The 14,369-nt window shown below is 48.2% G+C and overlaps 1 protein-coding gene across 3 annotated transcripts in view; it reads right to left on the bottom strand.

Moving 5' to 3' along the window:
• ZNF131 (zinc finger protein 131) overlaps window positions 1-14,369 on the bottom strand; it is a 48,528-nt gene that overhangs the window by 14,021 nt on the left and 20,138 nt on the right. For 2 of the 3 annotated variants that reach the window (XM_063961652.1, XM_063961661.1), the window contains exon 2: window positions 5,872-6,010. In XM_063961652.1, coding sequence (XP_063817722.1) covers window positions 5,872-5,995 — 124 coding nt within the window. In that variant the 5' untranslated portion in view covers window positions 5,996-6,010. Of the gene's footprint in view, window positions 1-5,871; window positions 6,011-6,978; window positions 7,042-14,369 lie in introns of all 3 variants that reach the window. The other variant, XM_063961669.1, reaches the window with a different exon arrangement.

Raw genomic sequence — 14,369 nt, 5'->3', positions numbered from 1 at the left:
CTTTTAATGTCCCTCTGCCCCGATGACCTTGAGGATAATTTGGGGCCTACACCTGTGAATCACACCCAGCTGGCTGCCCAAAAAAATAAAAAATTGAATCAAACGACACATACAACCTGTATATACTGGGTTACAGCTGGCTGTAAATAAAATCAATAAAAGGAGATTTATGGTAAACTTACCATGGTTAAATCTCTTTCTGCGAGGTACACTGGGTTCCACAGGGAATAGAGATGGGGTGTAGAGATGGCTCTTGATCCAGCGGCACCAATAGGCTAAAGCTTTAGGGGTATAATCAATTGAAGTCGAAAACTGCCGTCTGTCGAAAAGACGGCAGTTTTCGACTTTTTACGGTCGAAACGTGATTCAACCTATTCAATGCTTTTCAACAAGTCGAGGCATTCGACATGTCGAAAAGCACGTGGATCGGCGGAATAGATGCCTTGCACAATTGTTCTGCGGACACGCCATGGCAGGCTGCCCATGAAGGTCCAACAGACCGAGTAGAATGGGCCTTAATAGCAGTAGGAGCCGGGAGCCTAGCCTGCACATAAGCTTGTACGCTTGTGCAATCACCATTCTAATCCAGTACGCCCTGAGTGAATGTATGAACGTCAGGAATAGACGCAATTATTCCCTGAAACAACACCGACAAGGCAGATATGTGAACCTTGAGAGAGGCCAGACGAAGTCCTAAACCCAGGCCTTGTTGCAAAAAAGCCTAAGTCTGGAAGTACTAATCTTGTAAGCATCGTAACTCTTAGCAGCACACCAGGTGAAGTAAAAATCCCAGAGCCTATAATAAATCCGTGCCTCAGGAGTAAAGCTTCAAGAGCCACGCCGTCAAAGCCAGTCTGGCCAGGTCCGGGTAGACACAAGGGCCCTGAACGAGGAGGTCTGGGCGTTGTGAAAGAAGAGGACGCTCTATTGATAGACCCTGCAGGTCTGAGAACCAATGCCGTCTGGGCCACGCTGGAGCGACTAGAAGTAGTATTCCTCCTTCTTGCTTGAACTTCTGTAGTAAACTGGACAGGAGTGACACTGGGGGGAACACGTAGGGCAGCCGAAAGTTCCATGGAATTGCCAGTGCGTCCATGAATGCTGCTTGAGGATCCCTTGTCCTTGATCCGAAGACCGGAACATTGTGATTGTGTCGAGATGCCATCAGATCTACATCTGGTAGGCCACACTTGTCCATTAGGAGTTGAAAGACTTCTGGATGAAGACTCCACTCTCCGGCGTGCATGTCCTGATGACTGAGGAAGTCTGCTTCCCAGTTGAGGACCCCCGAAATGAACACTGCCGATATTGCTGGCAGATGGTGGTCTGCCCAACAAAAGGATTTTTGACACTTCCATCATTGCCATGCGGCTTCGAGTGCCGCCCTGATGATTTATATAAGCCACCGTGGTGGCGTTGTCTGAGTGTACTTGAAAAGGCCTGTTCCGTATCAGAGGCAGGGCAAGAGTCAAAGCATTGAACACTACCCGCAATTCCAGAATGTTTATCGGGAGGAGAGATTCCTCCCTGGTCCAGCGACCCTGGAGAGTGTGTTGCTCCAGCACCGCGCCCCAACTCCTCAGACTGGCGTCTGTAGTCAGAAGGACCCAGTTGGGAATCCAGAAGGGATGGCTCCTGCTCAACTGCTGGTCCTGTAGGGACCAGGTCAGTGACAGACGAACCTCCGGAGTCAAGGAGATCATTTGAGACCTGATCCGATGAGGCAGGCCATCCCACTTGGAAAGGATTAACCTCTGTAGAGGGTGGGAATGAAATTGAGAGTACTCTGCCATGTCGAACGCTGACACCATGAGGCCTAGTACTTGCATTGCCGAGTGTATCGACACGCTTGAGCGAGAAAGGAAGCATCTTATCCTGTCCTGAAGTTTCAGGACTTTCTCTGGAGACAGAAACAGTCTTTGACTGTGTGTGTCCTGCAGTGCCCCCAGGTGCACCATGCTCTGAGCAAGGACCAGCGTGGACTTCTTCCAGTTGACAAGCCACCCATGGACTTGTAGGAAGCTTACCATCAGTTGTAGATGACTGAGGAGGACATCTTGGGAGTTCGCCAGGATAAGCAAGTCGTCCACATACGGCAGGATCCTGATTTCCTGACGACGCAGATGAGCCGTGATTACGGCCATAACCTTGGTGAAGATCCGAGGGGCCGTGGCCAGTCCAAACGGCAGAGCCTGGAACTGACAATGAAGGTTGCCAATAGCAAACCGCAGATATTGCTGATGCGATATGGCAATAGGTATATGCAGATAGGCATCTTGTATATCCAGGTATACCATATAATCTCTGGGTTCCATGGCCAGTACAATCAAGTGCAGCGTTCCCATATGGAACTTGGACACTCTCACAAATTTGTTCAGTGATTTGAGGTTGAGTATAGGCCGGAGAGACCCACTGGGTTCCGGGACAAAAAACAGGGTCGCGTAGTATCCTCCGCCTCTCTGGGACACGGGTACCGGCACTACCACTCCTGTATCCAGGAGGGAACGTACAACCAGGTGTAGAGCTTGCGCCTTCAACGGGTCCAAAGGGATAACAGTCATTCGGAACTGGCGAGGGGGACGTCTCTTGAAAGAGACTGCGTACCCGTGAGAGACGACTTCTCGCACCCATGCGTCTCAAATGGTCTTTAACCAGACCTGGTGAATTGCAGGCATACCCGAGACCTATTGCTTTCCCTTGAGGTCGAAAGGAACGAAAAGTGGTACTCTTTGCTTTCTGTGCAGAAGGATTGGTATTTGGGAGAAACGCAGTCTTAGCAGCCGCTAAGTTAGTCACAATCTTATTCAGATCCTCCGCAAACAGGATGTCTCCCTTAAAAGGGAGTACCTCCAAGGTCTTTTTGGAGTCCAGGGGATACATTTTCTAAGATGGGAGTTCTATTTCAGATGGGATGTTGCCCATAGCAACCAACTAGATTCTACTTCTCATTTATCTAGCACCTTCTAGAAGATAATACAGGTTGAGTATCCCTTATCCAAAATGCTCGGGACCAGAGGTATTTTGGATATCGGATTTTTCCGTATTTTGGAATAATTGCATACCACAATGAGATATCATGGCAATAGGACCTAAATTTAAGCACAGAATGCATTTATGTTTTATATGCACCTTATACACACAGCCCGAAGGTAATTTTAGCCAATATTTTTTATAACTTTGTGCATTAAACAAAGTGTGTCTACATTCACACAATTCATTTATGTTTCATATACACCTTATATACACAGTCTGAAGGTCATTTAATACACACAGTTATTAAAAATATTGTATTAAACAAAGTTTGTGTACATTGAGCCATCAGAAAACAAAAGTTTCACTATCTCAGTCTCGCTCAAAAAAGTCCGTATTTCGGAATATTCCGTATTTCGGATATTTGGATATGGGATACTCAACCTGTACCTGGAATCTGATTGGTTGCTATGGGCAACATCCCATCTTAAATAGAACTTCCATCTTAGTAAATTTTCCCCCAGGTCCACCTTCCATTACCTCAACCACAGAATTCGGTTAGCCAGTATAGACGCAGTCGCCGCCTTTACACCTGCCTCAGAGGACGCCTCCTGAATGTAGTGGGAGGCGGTGGCAATATGAGACAGATACTGTTTGGCAGTGTCAGAAATATCCTGAGGCAGCTCTTCCTCTATTGCCTGAACCCATGCTTCAATTCCTTTTGCGGCTCAGGAGGCTGCTAAAGCTGGTCTATGTACAACACCTATAAGGGAGTAAATAGACTTCAGGCATCCTTCAACACGCTTAACTGTCGGATCCTTCAGTGAGGTGACAGTGGTGACAGGTAGAGTCGATGACACCACAAGACGGGTGACATGAGAATCCACCGGCGGTGGATTTTACCACTTGTTACACAACTAAAAAGGAGAGAGCATAACGAGCCAACATCTTTTTAGACAGGGAGAATTTCTTTCCTGGAGAAGACCATAGTTCCTGACATAAGTCAACCAAATGGTCAGAATGTGGTAAGACTACTTTAGTTACTTTCTGACCTTTAAATTTATGAGGTTTCTTAGACGCAGTAGTGGGATCTACATCATCATTGATTTGTAGAATCGGCTTAGTAGCCTCCACTAGGTCAGGGACATAACTTGCGTTGTAGTTTCATCAGAAGCGACTGTATCAGTGTCTGATGGATCAGTATACTTACCCATCCTCATCAGAAATATCATCTGAGATATTAGCAGATTGTGAGGAGGGGACAGCCTGTTTAGATGACCCCTTGACCGCAGAGGGGAGTGGGGTAGGTTTTTGTCTAACCAAAGATTGATTCAATTGTTGTATCTGGGTACACAGAGAATCCGCCCAGGGTGGATTAACCATAGGGACAATATGTGACTGCAATGGCAGAGGAGGTCCTATAGGGGGCGTAAGGCATGTCACAAGCATATTAAGCATATTTGAGAACGCAGCCCAAGGTGGCTCCTGATTGGCTACAGAAGCAGCGGCCTGAAAGGTAGATGTATGGCACATATTACACAGACCATCATTCAAAGCTTCCCCCTCAGGCAAATCCCTGGAGAATTCACTGCATGATACAGGAGCGTCCGCGGAATTCCCGCCCTTTGTGTTAGACATTTCAGTGAATGTAACCGCAGAGCATATGAGTACGATACAGCCAGACAAGAGTACAATACCTGCGGATAAATCTCCTAGTATGTGACAGCGTACACAGTACACAACACTTTATACTGTGCAGCACTATATATATGAGGCCCTGACGCACCTAGTCCTAGGGTACAGAATACATTGATAGATACAGCTGGGATACACTGAAAGTGAAATCCACATGGCAGATACAGGCACACACAGTCACAATGCAGATAATTATTCAAGCAGACAATAAAACTGCACAGGACTAGATTATATATACTGTATAACAATGCGCGGTCTGAGACAGGATGTATATATCATATATCATATATCAGAATACTCGTACAATATATTCTGGTAGAGGTACACTTGTTCTGAACTAACGCGGTCTTAAAATGACATGTAGAATACTTAAATGTCTGTAGAATCACAGCGCTGATAAATCAGGTGGATTTACATAGGAGACCTTGCCCTGCAGTCCCAGAGACCAGTCGCAGCTACTGTGAGAAGATGGCGCCCCACGTCTCAGTCAGAGAGTGAGGGAGAGTGTGAGGCAGCTCCAGGGCAGGAACACCAGCAGTAGATGGCGCCTGGAGCTGGGGGAGGGGCTACATGTCAAGCACCTAATCCCCTATGCTGGTCCTCACCACCTGGTACTATGGAGCCTTATCAAACATGGATAATGTATTATCCAACCTGTGCTCCCCTGCACTGGTGGATACAGTGGGGCCCCTGTACAGCCACAGTGTCCACGCCAGCGTCGCGGCCCATCTCCGGAGACCGCAACGCGATTTAATGGCTGGTCCCGCCTGGGGGACCCTCTTACCTCCTCCCTCAGTTAACAGCCACGCGATCCAGGAGAGCGTCTGCGGTGGTGTGCCTAGGAACCGAAGCATCTCTGCCTCAAGTACCCGGGAACAGAGTCAGCGGGCGTATGCGACGCCGCTGGGGAGGTGATGGAGCCGCATCATAGTATGTCACACTGACCCCCCGTTAAGTGACCTGCTTATGCAGGCACAAACTCTAAAACTGAGCTCACAGTGCCTGGAGGCGGGGTTATATAGAGGAGGCCCCGCAATGCATCCTGGGACAGTCTAACGCTTTACCTGTTGGTGCCTCTGGATCAAGATCCATCTCTACACCCTGATGTACTCGCTGTGGAACAGTGTGTACCCTGCTGCAGAAAAAGGTGTTTTCCACTGGTTTTACACAGCGCGAGCACTATAATGTATTATTTCTCATACGTACCGTCCACAATTAAAGTGATGTCCGTAAACTGATCAAGTTCACGCTGCTCGTTTAATCTGTCCATCATAACTTTATAGTGGTCCGGGAATTCCTGTATGCAGCCCATCGTCTCTTCAGCTTCCATACCTAACCAGGTAGTCTGGAAAGCAAGGGGGAGTAAAGGACATATTAATAGGCTGTGAATGACAGCTTGCAAGACACTGACAATATAATGACAAAAGAAAGAATAGATACAGGTGTAGCCTAATTCCAGTATTTTTCACCCGATTGTGAAAATATGTACAGTTATTAGACGCCAGCACATAATACTTGACATTAACGTGTATATATTTAGTGGTCTGTCAGGTGTACTGTGTACTAACGTCAAATCTTATTGCCTGTGTAAGTGCATAAAACATAACACCTGGACTGACACAAAAGTAAGGCAAATACTGCTACTAAAAGTAGCTGTTTGTAAAAATTTTATTGTTCTTGATTATAAAACTGAATCTGAACCAGTCATGGTATAAAAGAGATACCATGCCATATTCTGTGTTGAAAGTAAACGGGACTATAAAATGCATTAGCAAAAAAAGACACATTTGTGTGACCTATTCAGTGTTGATCTTATAGGCTCTCTCGCCTTTCATGTACCTGTATCAGATGTGGCTGGAATAGGACCGGAGGCGTGCATTCAGTGTAAGGGGTATATCCAATTATCCCCGTTAAAACATCAGGTCCGAAAAACTGCAGTTTTTCAGACTTTTTTTCCAATGGTTCACTGATTTATTTATTTTTATACAGGCTATCCAGATGGATCGCCTGTGAAAAAAAAACCTCTCCTGAAAAAAAAACACAGGTTCAGTGAAACCTGTGTGTTTTCGTGTGAAACAGCCCCGTTTTCGGACAAAAACGGGTCTGTTTCCGGGGATTCTGTTTCGCCTGCCGGAGGAAGGTGAAACAAAATACCCGATAAGCCGCGGCACGTGGTTTGGAAAGTTATTAAAATTGGTGTATACAGTGGAAACGCAGAACACAATGGATGGCTAGAACAGATAAGAAGTACGTAAGTGGATTGGAGCATCTGAAATGCGAAGCAGACACAAATAATAGGATTTTAATACCTACCGGTAAATCCTTTGCTCTTAGTCCGTAGAGGATGCTGCAAGAACCATGGGGTATAGACGGGATCTGCAGGAGACATGGGCACACTTTAAGACTTTGATTGGGTGTGAACTGGCTCCTCCCTCTATGCCCCTCCTCCAGACTCCAGTTATAGGAACTTTGCCCAGGGAGACGGACATTTAGAGGAAAAGGATTTATTGAATTATTTTAAAAATAAGAATTTACTCACCGGTAATTCTATTTCTCGTAGTCCGTAGTGGATGCTGGGGACTCCGTAAGGACCATGGGGAATAGACGGGCTCCGCAGGAGACTGGGCACACTATAAGAAAGATTTGGTACTACCTGGTGTGCACTGGCTCCTCCCTCTATGCCCCTCCTCCAGACCTCAGTTAGGATACTGTGCCCGGAAGAGCTGACACAATAAATAAGGAAGGATTTTGAATCCCGGGTAAGACTCATACCAGCCACACCAATCACACCGTATAACTCGTGATATTAAACCCAGTTAACAGTATGAAAAGTAACTGAGCCTCTCAACAGATGGCTCAACAATAACCCTTTAGTTAGGCAATAACTATATACAAGTATTGCAGACAATCCGCACTTGGGATGGGCGCCCAGCATCCACTACGGACTACGAGAAATAGAATTACCGGTGAGTAAATTCTTATTTTCTCTGACGTCCTAGTGGATGCTGGGAACTCCGTAAGGACCATGGGGATTATACCAAAGCTCCCAAACGGGCGGGAGAGTGCGGATGACTCTGCAGCACCGAATGAGAGAACTCAAGGTCCTCCTCAGCCAGGGTATCAAATTTGTAGAATTTAGCAAACGTGTTTGCCCCTGACCAAGTTGCAGCTCGGCAAAGTTGTAAAGCCGAGACCCCTCGGGCAGCCGCCCAAGATGAGCCCACCTTCCTCGTGGAATGGGCTTTCACTGATTTAGGATGCGGCAATCCAGCCGCAGAATGCGCCAGCTGAATTGTGCTACAAATCCAGCGCGCAATAGTCTGCTTAGAAGCAGGAGCACCTATTTTGTTGGGTGCATACAGGATAAAAAGCGAGTCAGTTTTCCTGACTCCAGCCGTCCTGGAAACATAAATTTTCAAGGCCCTGACTACGTCCAGTAACTTGGAATCCTCCAAGTCCCTAGTAGCCGCAGGCACCACAATAGGTTGGTTCAAGTGAAAAGCTGATACCACCTTAGGGAGAAACTGGGGACGAGTCCTCAATTCTGCCCTATCCATGTGGAAAATCAGATAAGGGCTTTTACATGACAAAGCCGCCAATTCTGACACACGCCTGGCCGAAGCCAAGGCCAATAACATGACCACTTTCCACGTGAGATATTTCAGATCCATGGTTTTAAGTGGTTCAAACCAATGTGATTTTAGGAAACTCACCACCACATTGAAATCCCAAGGTGCCACAGGAGGCACAAAAGGGGGCTGAATATGAAGCACTCCCTTTACAAAAGTCTGAACTTCAGGCAGTGAAGCCAGTTCTTTCTGGAAGAAAATCGACAGAGCCGAAATCTGGACCTTAATGGAACCCAATTTTAGGCCCATAGTCACTCCTGACTGTAGGAAGTGCAGAAAACGACCCAGCTGAAATTCCTCTGTAGGGGCCTTCCTGGCCTCACACCACGCAAAATATTTTCGCCAAATGCGGTGATAATGGTTTGCGGTTACTTCTTTCCTGGCTTTTATCAGCGTAGGAATGACTTCCTCCGGAATGCCCTTTTCCTTTAGGATCCGGAATTCAACCGCCATGCCGTCAAACGCAGCCGCGGTAAGTCTTGGAACAGACAGGGCCCCTGCTGTAGCAGATCCTGTCTGAGCGGTAGAGGCCATGGGTCCTCTGATAACATTTCTTGAAGTTCCGGGTACCAAGCTCTTCTTGGCCAATCCGGAACCACGAGTATCGTTCTTACTCCTCGCCTTCTTATTATTCTCAGTACCTTTGGTATGAGAGGCAGAGGAGGGAACACATAAACCGACTGGTACACCCACGGTGTCACTAGAGCGTCCACAGCTATCGCCTGAGGGTCCCTTGACCTGGCGCAATATCTCTTTAGCTTTTTGTTGAGGCGGGACGCCATCATGTCCACCTGTGGCCTTTCCCAACGGTTTACCAACAGTAGGAAGACTTCTGGATGAAGTCCCCACTCTCCCGGGTGTAGGTCGTGTCTGCTGAGGAAGTCTGCTTCCCAGTTGTCCACTCCCGGAATGAACACTGCTGACAGTGCTAGTACGTGATTTTCCGCCCATCGGAGAATCCTTGTGGCTTCTGCCATCGCCACCCTGCTTCTTGTGCCGCCCTGTCGGTTTACATGGGCGACTGCCGTGATGTTGTCTGATTGGATCAGAACCGGCTGGTTTTGAAGCAGGGGCCTTGCCTGACTTAGGGCATTGTAAATGGCCCTCAGTTCCAGAATGTTTATGTGTAGGGACGACTGCTGACTTGACCAAAGTCCCTGGAAATTTCTTCCCTGTGTGACTGCGCCCCAGCCCCGAAGGCTGGCATCCGTGGTCACCAGGACCCAGTCCTGTATGCCGAATCTGCGGCCCTCTAGAAGATGAGCACTCTGCAGCCACCACAGTAGAGACACCCTGGTCCTTGGAGACAGGGTTATCAGTTGATGCATCTGAAGATGCGATCTTGACCACTTGTCCAAGAGGTCCCACTGGAAGGTCCTTGCATGGAACCTGCCGAATGGAATTGCTTCGTATGAAGCCACCATTTTTCCCAGGACTCGTGTGCAGTGATGCACCGATACCCGTTTTGGTTTTAGGAGGTCTCTGACTAGAGATGACAGCTCCTTGGCTTTCTCCTGCGGAAGAAACACTTTTTTTCTGTTCTGTGTCCAGAATCATCCCCAGGAACAGTAAGCGTGTGGAAGGAACCAGTTGTGACTTTGGAATGTTTAGAATCCAGCCATGCTGTTGTAGCACTTCCCGAGATAGTGCTACTCCGACCAGTAACTGCTCCCTGGACCTCGCCTTTATTAGGAGATCGTCCAAGTACGGGATAATTAAAACTCCCTTTTTTCGAAGGAGTATCATCATTTCTGCCATTACCTTAGTAAACACCCTCGGTGCCGTGGACAGTCCAAACGGTAGTGTCTGGAATTGGTAATGGCAATCCTGTACCACAAATCTGAGGTACTCCTGGTGAGGAAGGTAAATTGGGACATGCAGGTAAGCATCCTTGATGTCCAGGGATACCATGTAATCCCCCTCGTCCAGGCTTGCAATAACCGCCCTGAGCGATTCCATCTTGAACTTGAATCTTTTTATGTACGTGTTCAAGGATTTCAAATTTAAAATGGGTCTCACCGAACCGTCCGGTTTCGGTACCACAAACAGTGTGGAATAGTAACCCCGTCCTTGTTGAAGTAGGGGTACTTTGACTATCACCTGCTGGGAATACAGCTTGTGAATTGCCTCTAGTACAGCCTCCCTGCCCGAGGGAGTTGTCGGTAAGGCCGATTTGAGGAAACGGCGGGGGGGGGAGGCGCCTCGAATTCCAGCTTGTATCCCTGAGATACTACTTGAAGGATCCAGGGATCCACCCGTGAGCGAACCCACTGATCGCTGAAATTTTTGAGGCGGCCCCCCACCGTACCTGGCTCCGCCTGTGGAGCCCCACCGTCATGCGGCGGATTTGGAAGAAGCGGGGGAGGACTTTTGTTCCTGGGAACCTGCTGCGTGATGCAGCTTTTTTCCCCTTCCTCTGCCTCTAGACAGAAAGGACCCGCCTTTTCCCCGCCTGTTTTTCTGGGGTCGAAAGGACTGTACCTGATAATACGGCGCTTTCTTAGGCTGTGAGGGGACATGGGGCAAAAATGCTGACTTCCCAGCTGTTGCTGTGGAAACAAGGTCTGAGAGACCATCCCCGAATAACTCCTCACCCTTATAAGGCAAAACTTCCATGTGCCTTTTAGAATCTGCATCCCCTGTCCACTGCCGAGTCCATAAGCCTCTCCTAGCAGAAATGGACAATGCACTTATTCTAGATGCCAGCCGGCAGATCTCCCTCTGTGCATCTCTCATGTACAAGACTGAGTCTTTTATATGCTCTACGGTTAGCAATATAGTGTCCCTGTCTAGGGTGTCAATATTTTCCGACAGGGAATCTGACCAAGCAGCAGCAGCACTGCACATCCACGCTGAAGCAATAGCTGGTCTCAGTATAACACCAGTGTGTGTATATATAGACTTTAGGATAGCCTCCTGCTTTCTATCAGCAGGTTCCTTTAGGGCGGCCGTATCCGGAGACGGTAGTGCCACCTTTTTAGACAAACGTGTGAGCGCTTTATCCACCCTAGGGGGAGTTTCCCAACGTGACCTATCCTCTGGCGAGAAAGGGAACGCCATTAGTAATTGTTTTGAAATCACCAATTTTTTAATCGGGGAAAGCCCACGCTTCTTCACACACTTCATTTAATTCTTCAGATGGGGGAAAAACTATTGGTAGTTTTTTCTCCCCAAACATAATACCCTTTTTTGAGGTACCTGGGTTTATATCAGAAATGTGTAAAACCTCTTTCATTGCCTCAATCATGCAACGAATGGCCCTAGTGGACATTAAATTTGACTCGTCGTCGTCGACACTGGTATCAGTATCCGTGTCGACATCTGTGTCTGCCATCTGAGGTAGTGGGCGTTTTAGAGCCCCTGATGGCCTTTGAATTGCCTGGGCAGGCACGAGCTGAGAAGCCGGCTGTCCCGCATTTGGCATGTCGTCAAATTTTTTATGTAAGGAGTCGACACTTGCACGTAATTCCTTCCATAAGTCCATCCACTCAGGTGTCTGCCCCGCAGGGGGTGACATCACCTTTATAGGCATCTGCTCCGCCTCCACATAAGTCTCCTCATCAAACATGTCGACACAGCCGTACCGACACACCGCACACACACACACACACACACACACACACACACACGGAATGCTCTTAAAGGAGACAGGACCCCACAAAAGCCCTTTGGGGAGACAGAGAGAGAGTATGCCAGCACACACCAGAGCGCTATATAATGCAGGGACTAACTGAATTATGTCCCCTATAGCTGCTATAATATTTACTGCGCCTCAATTTAGTGCCCCCCCTCTCTTTTTTACCCTTTTCTTTAGTGTAGACTGCAGGGGAGAGTCAGGGAGCTTCCTTCCAGCGGAACTGTGAGGGAGAAATGGCGCCAGTGTGCTGAGGGAGATGACTCCGCCCCTTTTTCGGCTGACTTTTCTCCCGCTTTTTTCTGAATTCTGGCAGGGGTAATTACCACATATATAGCCTCTGGGGCTATATATTGTGGTTATTTTGCCAGCCAAGGTGATTTTATTGCTGCTCAGGGCGCCCCCTCCCCCAGCGCCCTGCACCCTCAGTGACCGGAGTGTGAAGTGTGTATGAGGAGCAATGGCGCACAGCTGCAGTGCTGTGCGCTACCTTGGTGAAGACTGAAGTCTTCTGCCGCCGATTTTCCGGACCATCTTCTTGCTTCTGGCTCTGTAAGGGGGACGGCGGCGCGGCTCCGGGAACGAACACCAAGGACGGGTCCTGCGGTCGATCCCTCTGGAGCTAATGGTGTCCAGTAGCCTAAGAAGCCCAAGCTAGCTGCAAGCAGGTAGGTTCGCTTCTTCTCCCCTTAGTCCCTCGCTGCAGTGAGCCTGTTGCCAGCAGGTCTCACTGTAAAATAAAAAACCTAACATATACTTTCTTTCTAGGAGCTCAGGAGAGCCCCTAGTGTGCATCCAGCTCGGCCGGGCACAGAAATCCAACTGAGGTCTGTGGGAGGGGCATAGAGGGAGGAGCCAGTGCACACCAGGTAGTACCAAATATTTCTTATAGTGTGCCCAGTCTCCTGCGGAGCCCGTCTATTCCCCATGGTCCTTACAGAGTCCCCAGCATCCACTAGGACGTCAGAGAAACTAAGGTGAGATACATACCAGCTCACACCACAAACACCCCGTACAACATGGCATTTAACAACAACGCATACAACGGCATGACCAACAACAGTCACAGACTGACTGAACTTAACTCAACATGAGCGTAACTACAACCAAACTGCAGATACAGCCCGCACTGGGACGGGCGCCCAGCAGCCTCTACGGCAGGCATGTCCAAACTGCGGCCCTCCAGCTGTTGAGAAACTACACATCCCAGCATGCCCTGACGCAGGTTTAGCATTTTCTGACAGCAAAACTGTGTCAGGGCATGCTGGGATATGTAGTTTCACAACAGCTGGAGGGCCGCAGTTTGGACATGCCTGCTCTACGGACTAAGAGAAAAGGATTTACCGGTAGGTATTAAAATCCTATTTTCTCCTTACATCCTAGAGGATGCTGGGGATGCTTCAAGAACCATGGGGTTTATACCAAAGCTCTAGAACGGGCGGGAGAGTGCGGATGACTCTGCAGCACCGATTGACCAAACAAGAGGTCCTCCTCAGCCAGGGTATCAAACTTGTAAAACTTCGCAAAGGTGTTTGATCCCGACTAAGTAGCAGCTCAGCAAAGTTGTAACGCCGAGACCCCTCGGGCAGCCGCCCAGGATGAGCCCACCTTTCTGGTAAAATGGGCTTTCACCGATTTCGGTAACAGCAATCTTGCCGTAGAATGAGCCTGCTGAATCGTATTACAGATCCAGCGTGCAATAGTCTGCTTAGAAGCAGGAGCCCCAATCTTGCTGGGAGCCCACAGGACAAACAGAGCCTCTGTTTTCCTAATCTGAGCCGTTCTGGCGACATAGATTTTCAAAGCTCTGACCACATCAAGAGACTTCGATTCCGCCAAGGTGTCAGTAGCCACTGACACCACAATAGGCTGGTTTACGGGAAATGATGAAACCACTTTAGGCAGAAATTGCTGACGAGTTCTCAACTCCGCTCTATCAGCATGGAAGATTAAATAGGGGCTTTTGTGAGACAAAGCCGCCAACTCAGACACCCGCCATGCGGACGCCAAGGCCAGCAACATGACTACTTTCCAAGTAAGGAATTTTAACTCAACCTTACGCAAAGGTTCAAACCAATGAGATTGCAGGAACTGTAATACCACATTCAGATACCACGGTGCCACCGGAGGCACAAATGGAGGTTGGATGTGTAACACGCCCTTCAGGAAGGTCTGAACTTCTGGAAGGGAGGCCAATTCTTTCTTAAAGAAGATTGATAAGGCTGAATTCTGTACTTTAATGGAGCCTAACTTCAGGCCCGCATTCACACCTGCTTGCAAAAAATGGAGCAAACGCCCCAATTGAAATTCTTCCGTAGGAGCCTTCTTGGATTCACACCAAGAGACATATTTCCTCCAAATACGGTGGTAATGTTTTGCAGTTACTTCTTTTCTAACCTGAAGAAGAGTGGGAATGACTTCACTGGGAATACCCTTCCGGG

This window comes from Pseudophryne corroboree, chromosome 1 (assembly GCF_028390025.1).
Source record: "Pseudophryne corroboree isolate aPseCor3 chromosome 1, aPseCor3.hap2, whole genome shotgun sequence".
Classification (NCBI taxonomy): Eukaryota; Metazoa; Chordata; class Amphibia; order Anura; family Myobatrachidae; genus Pseudophryne; species Pseudophryne corroboree.
This window is presented reverse-complemented; position numbering and strand designations above follow the sequence as displayed.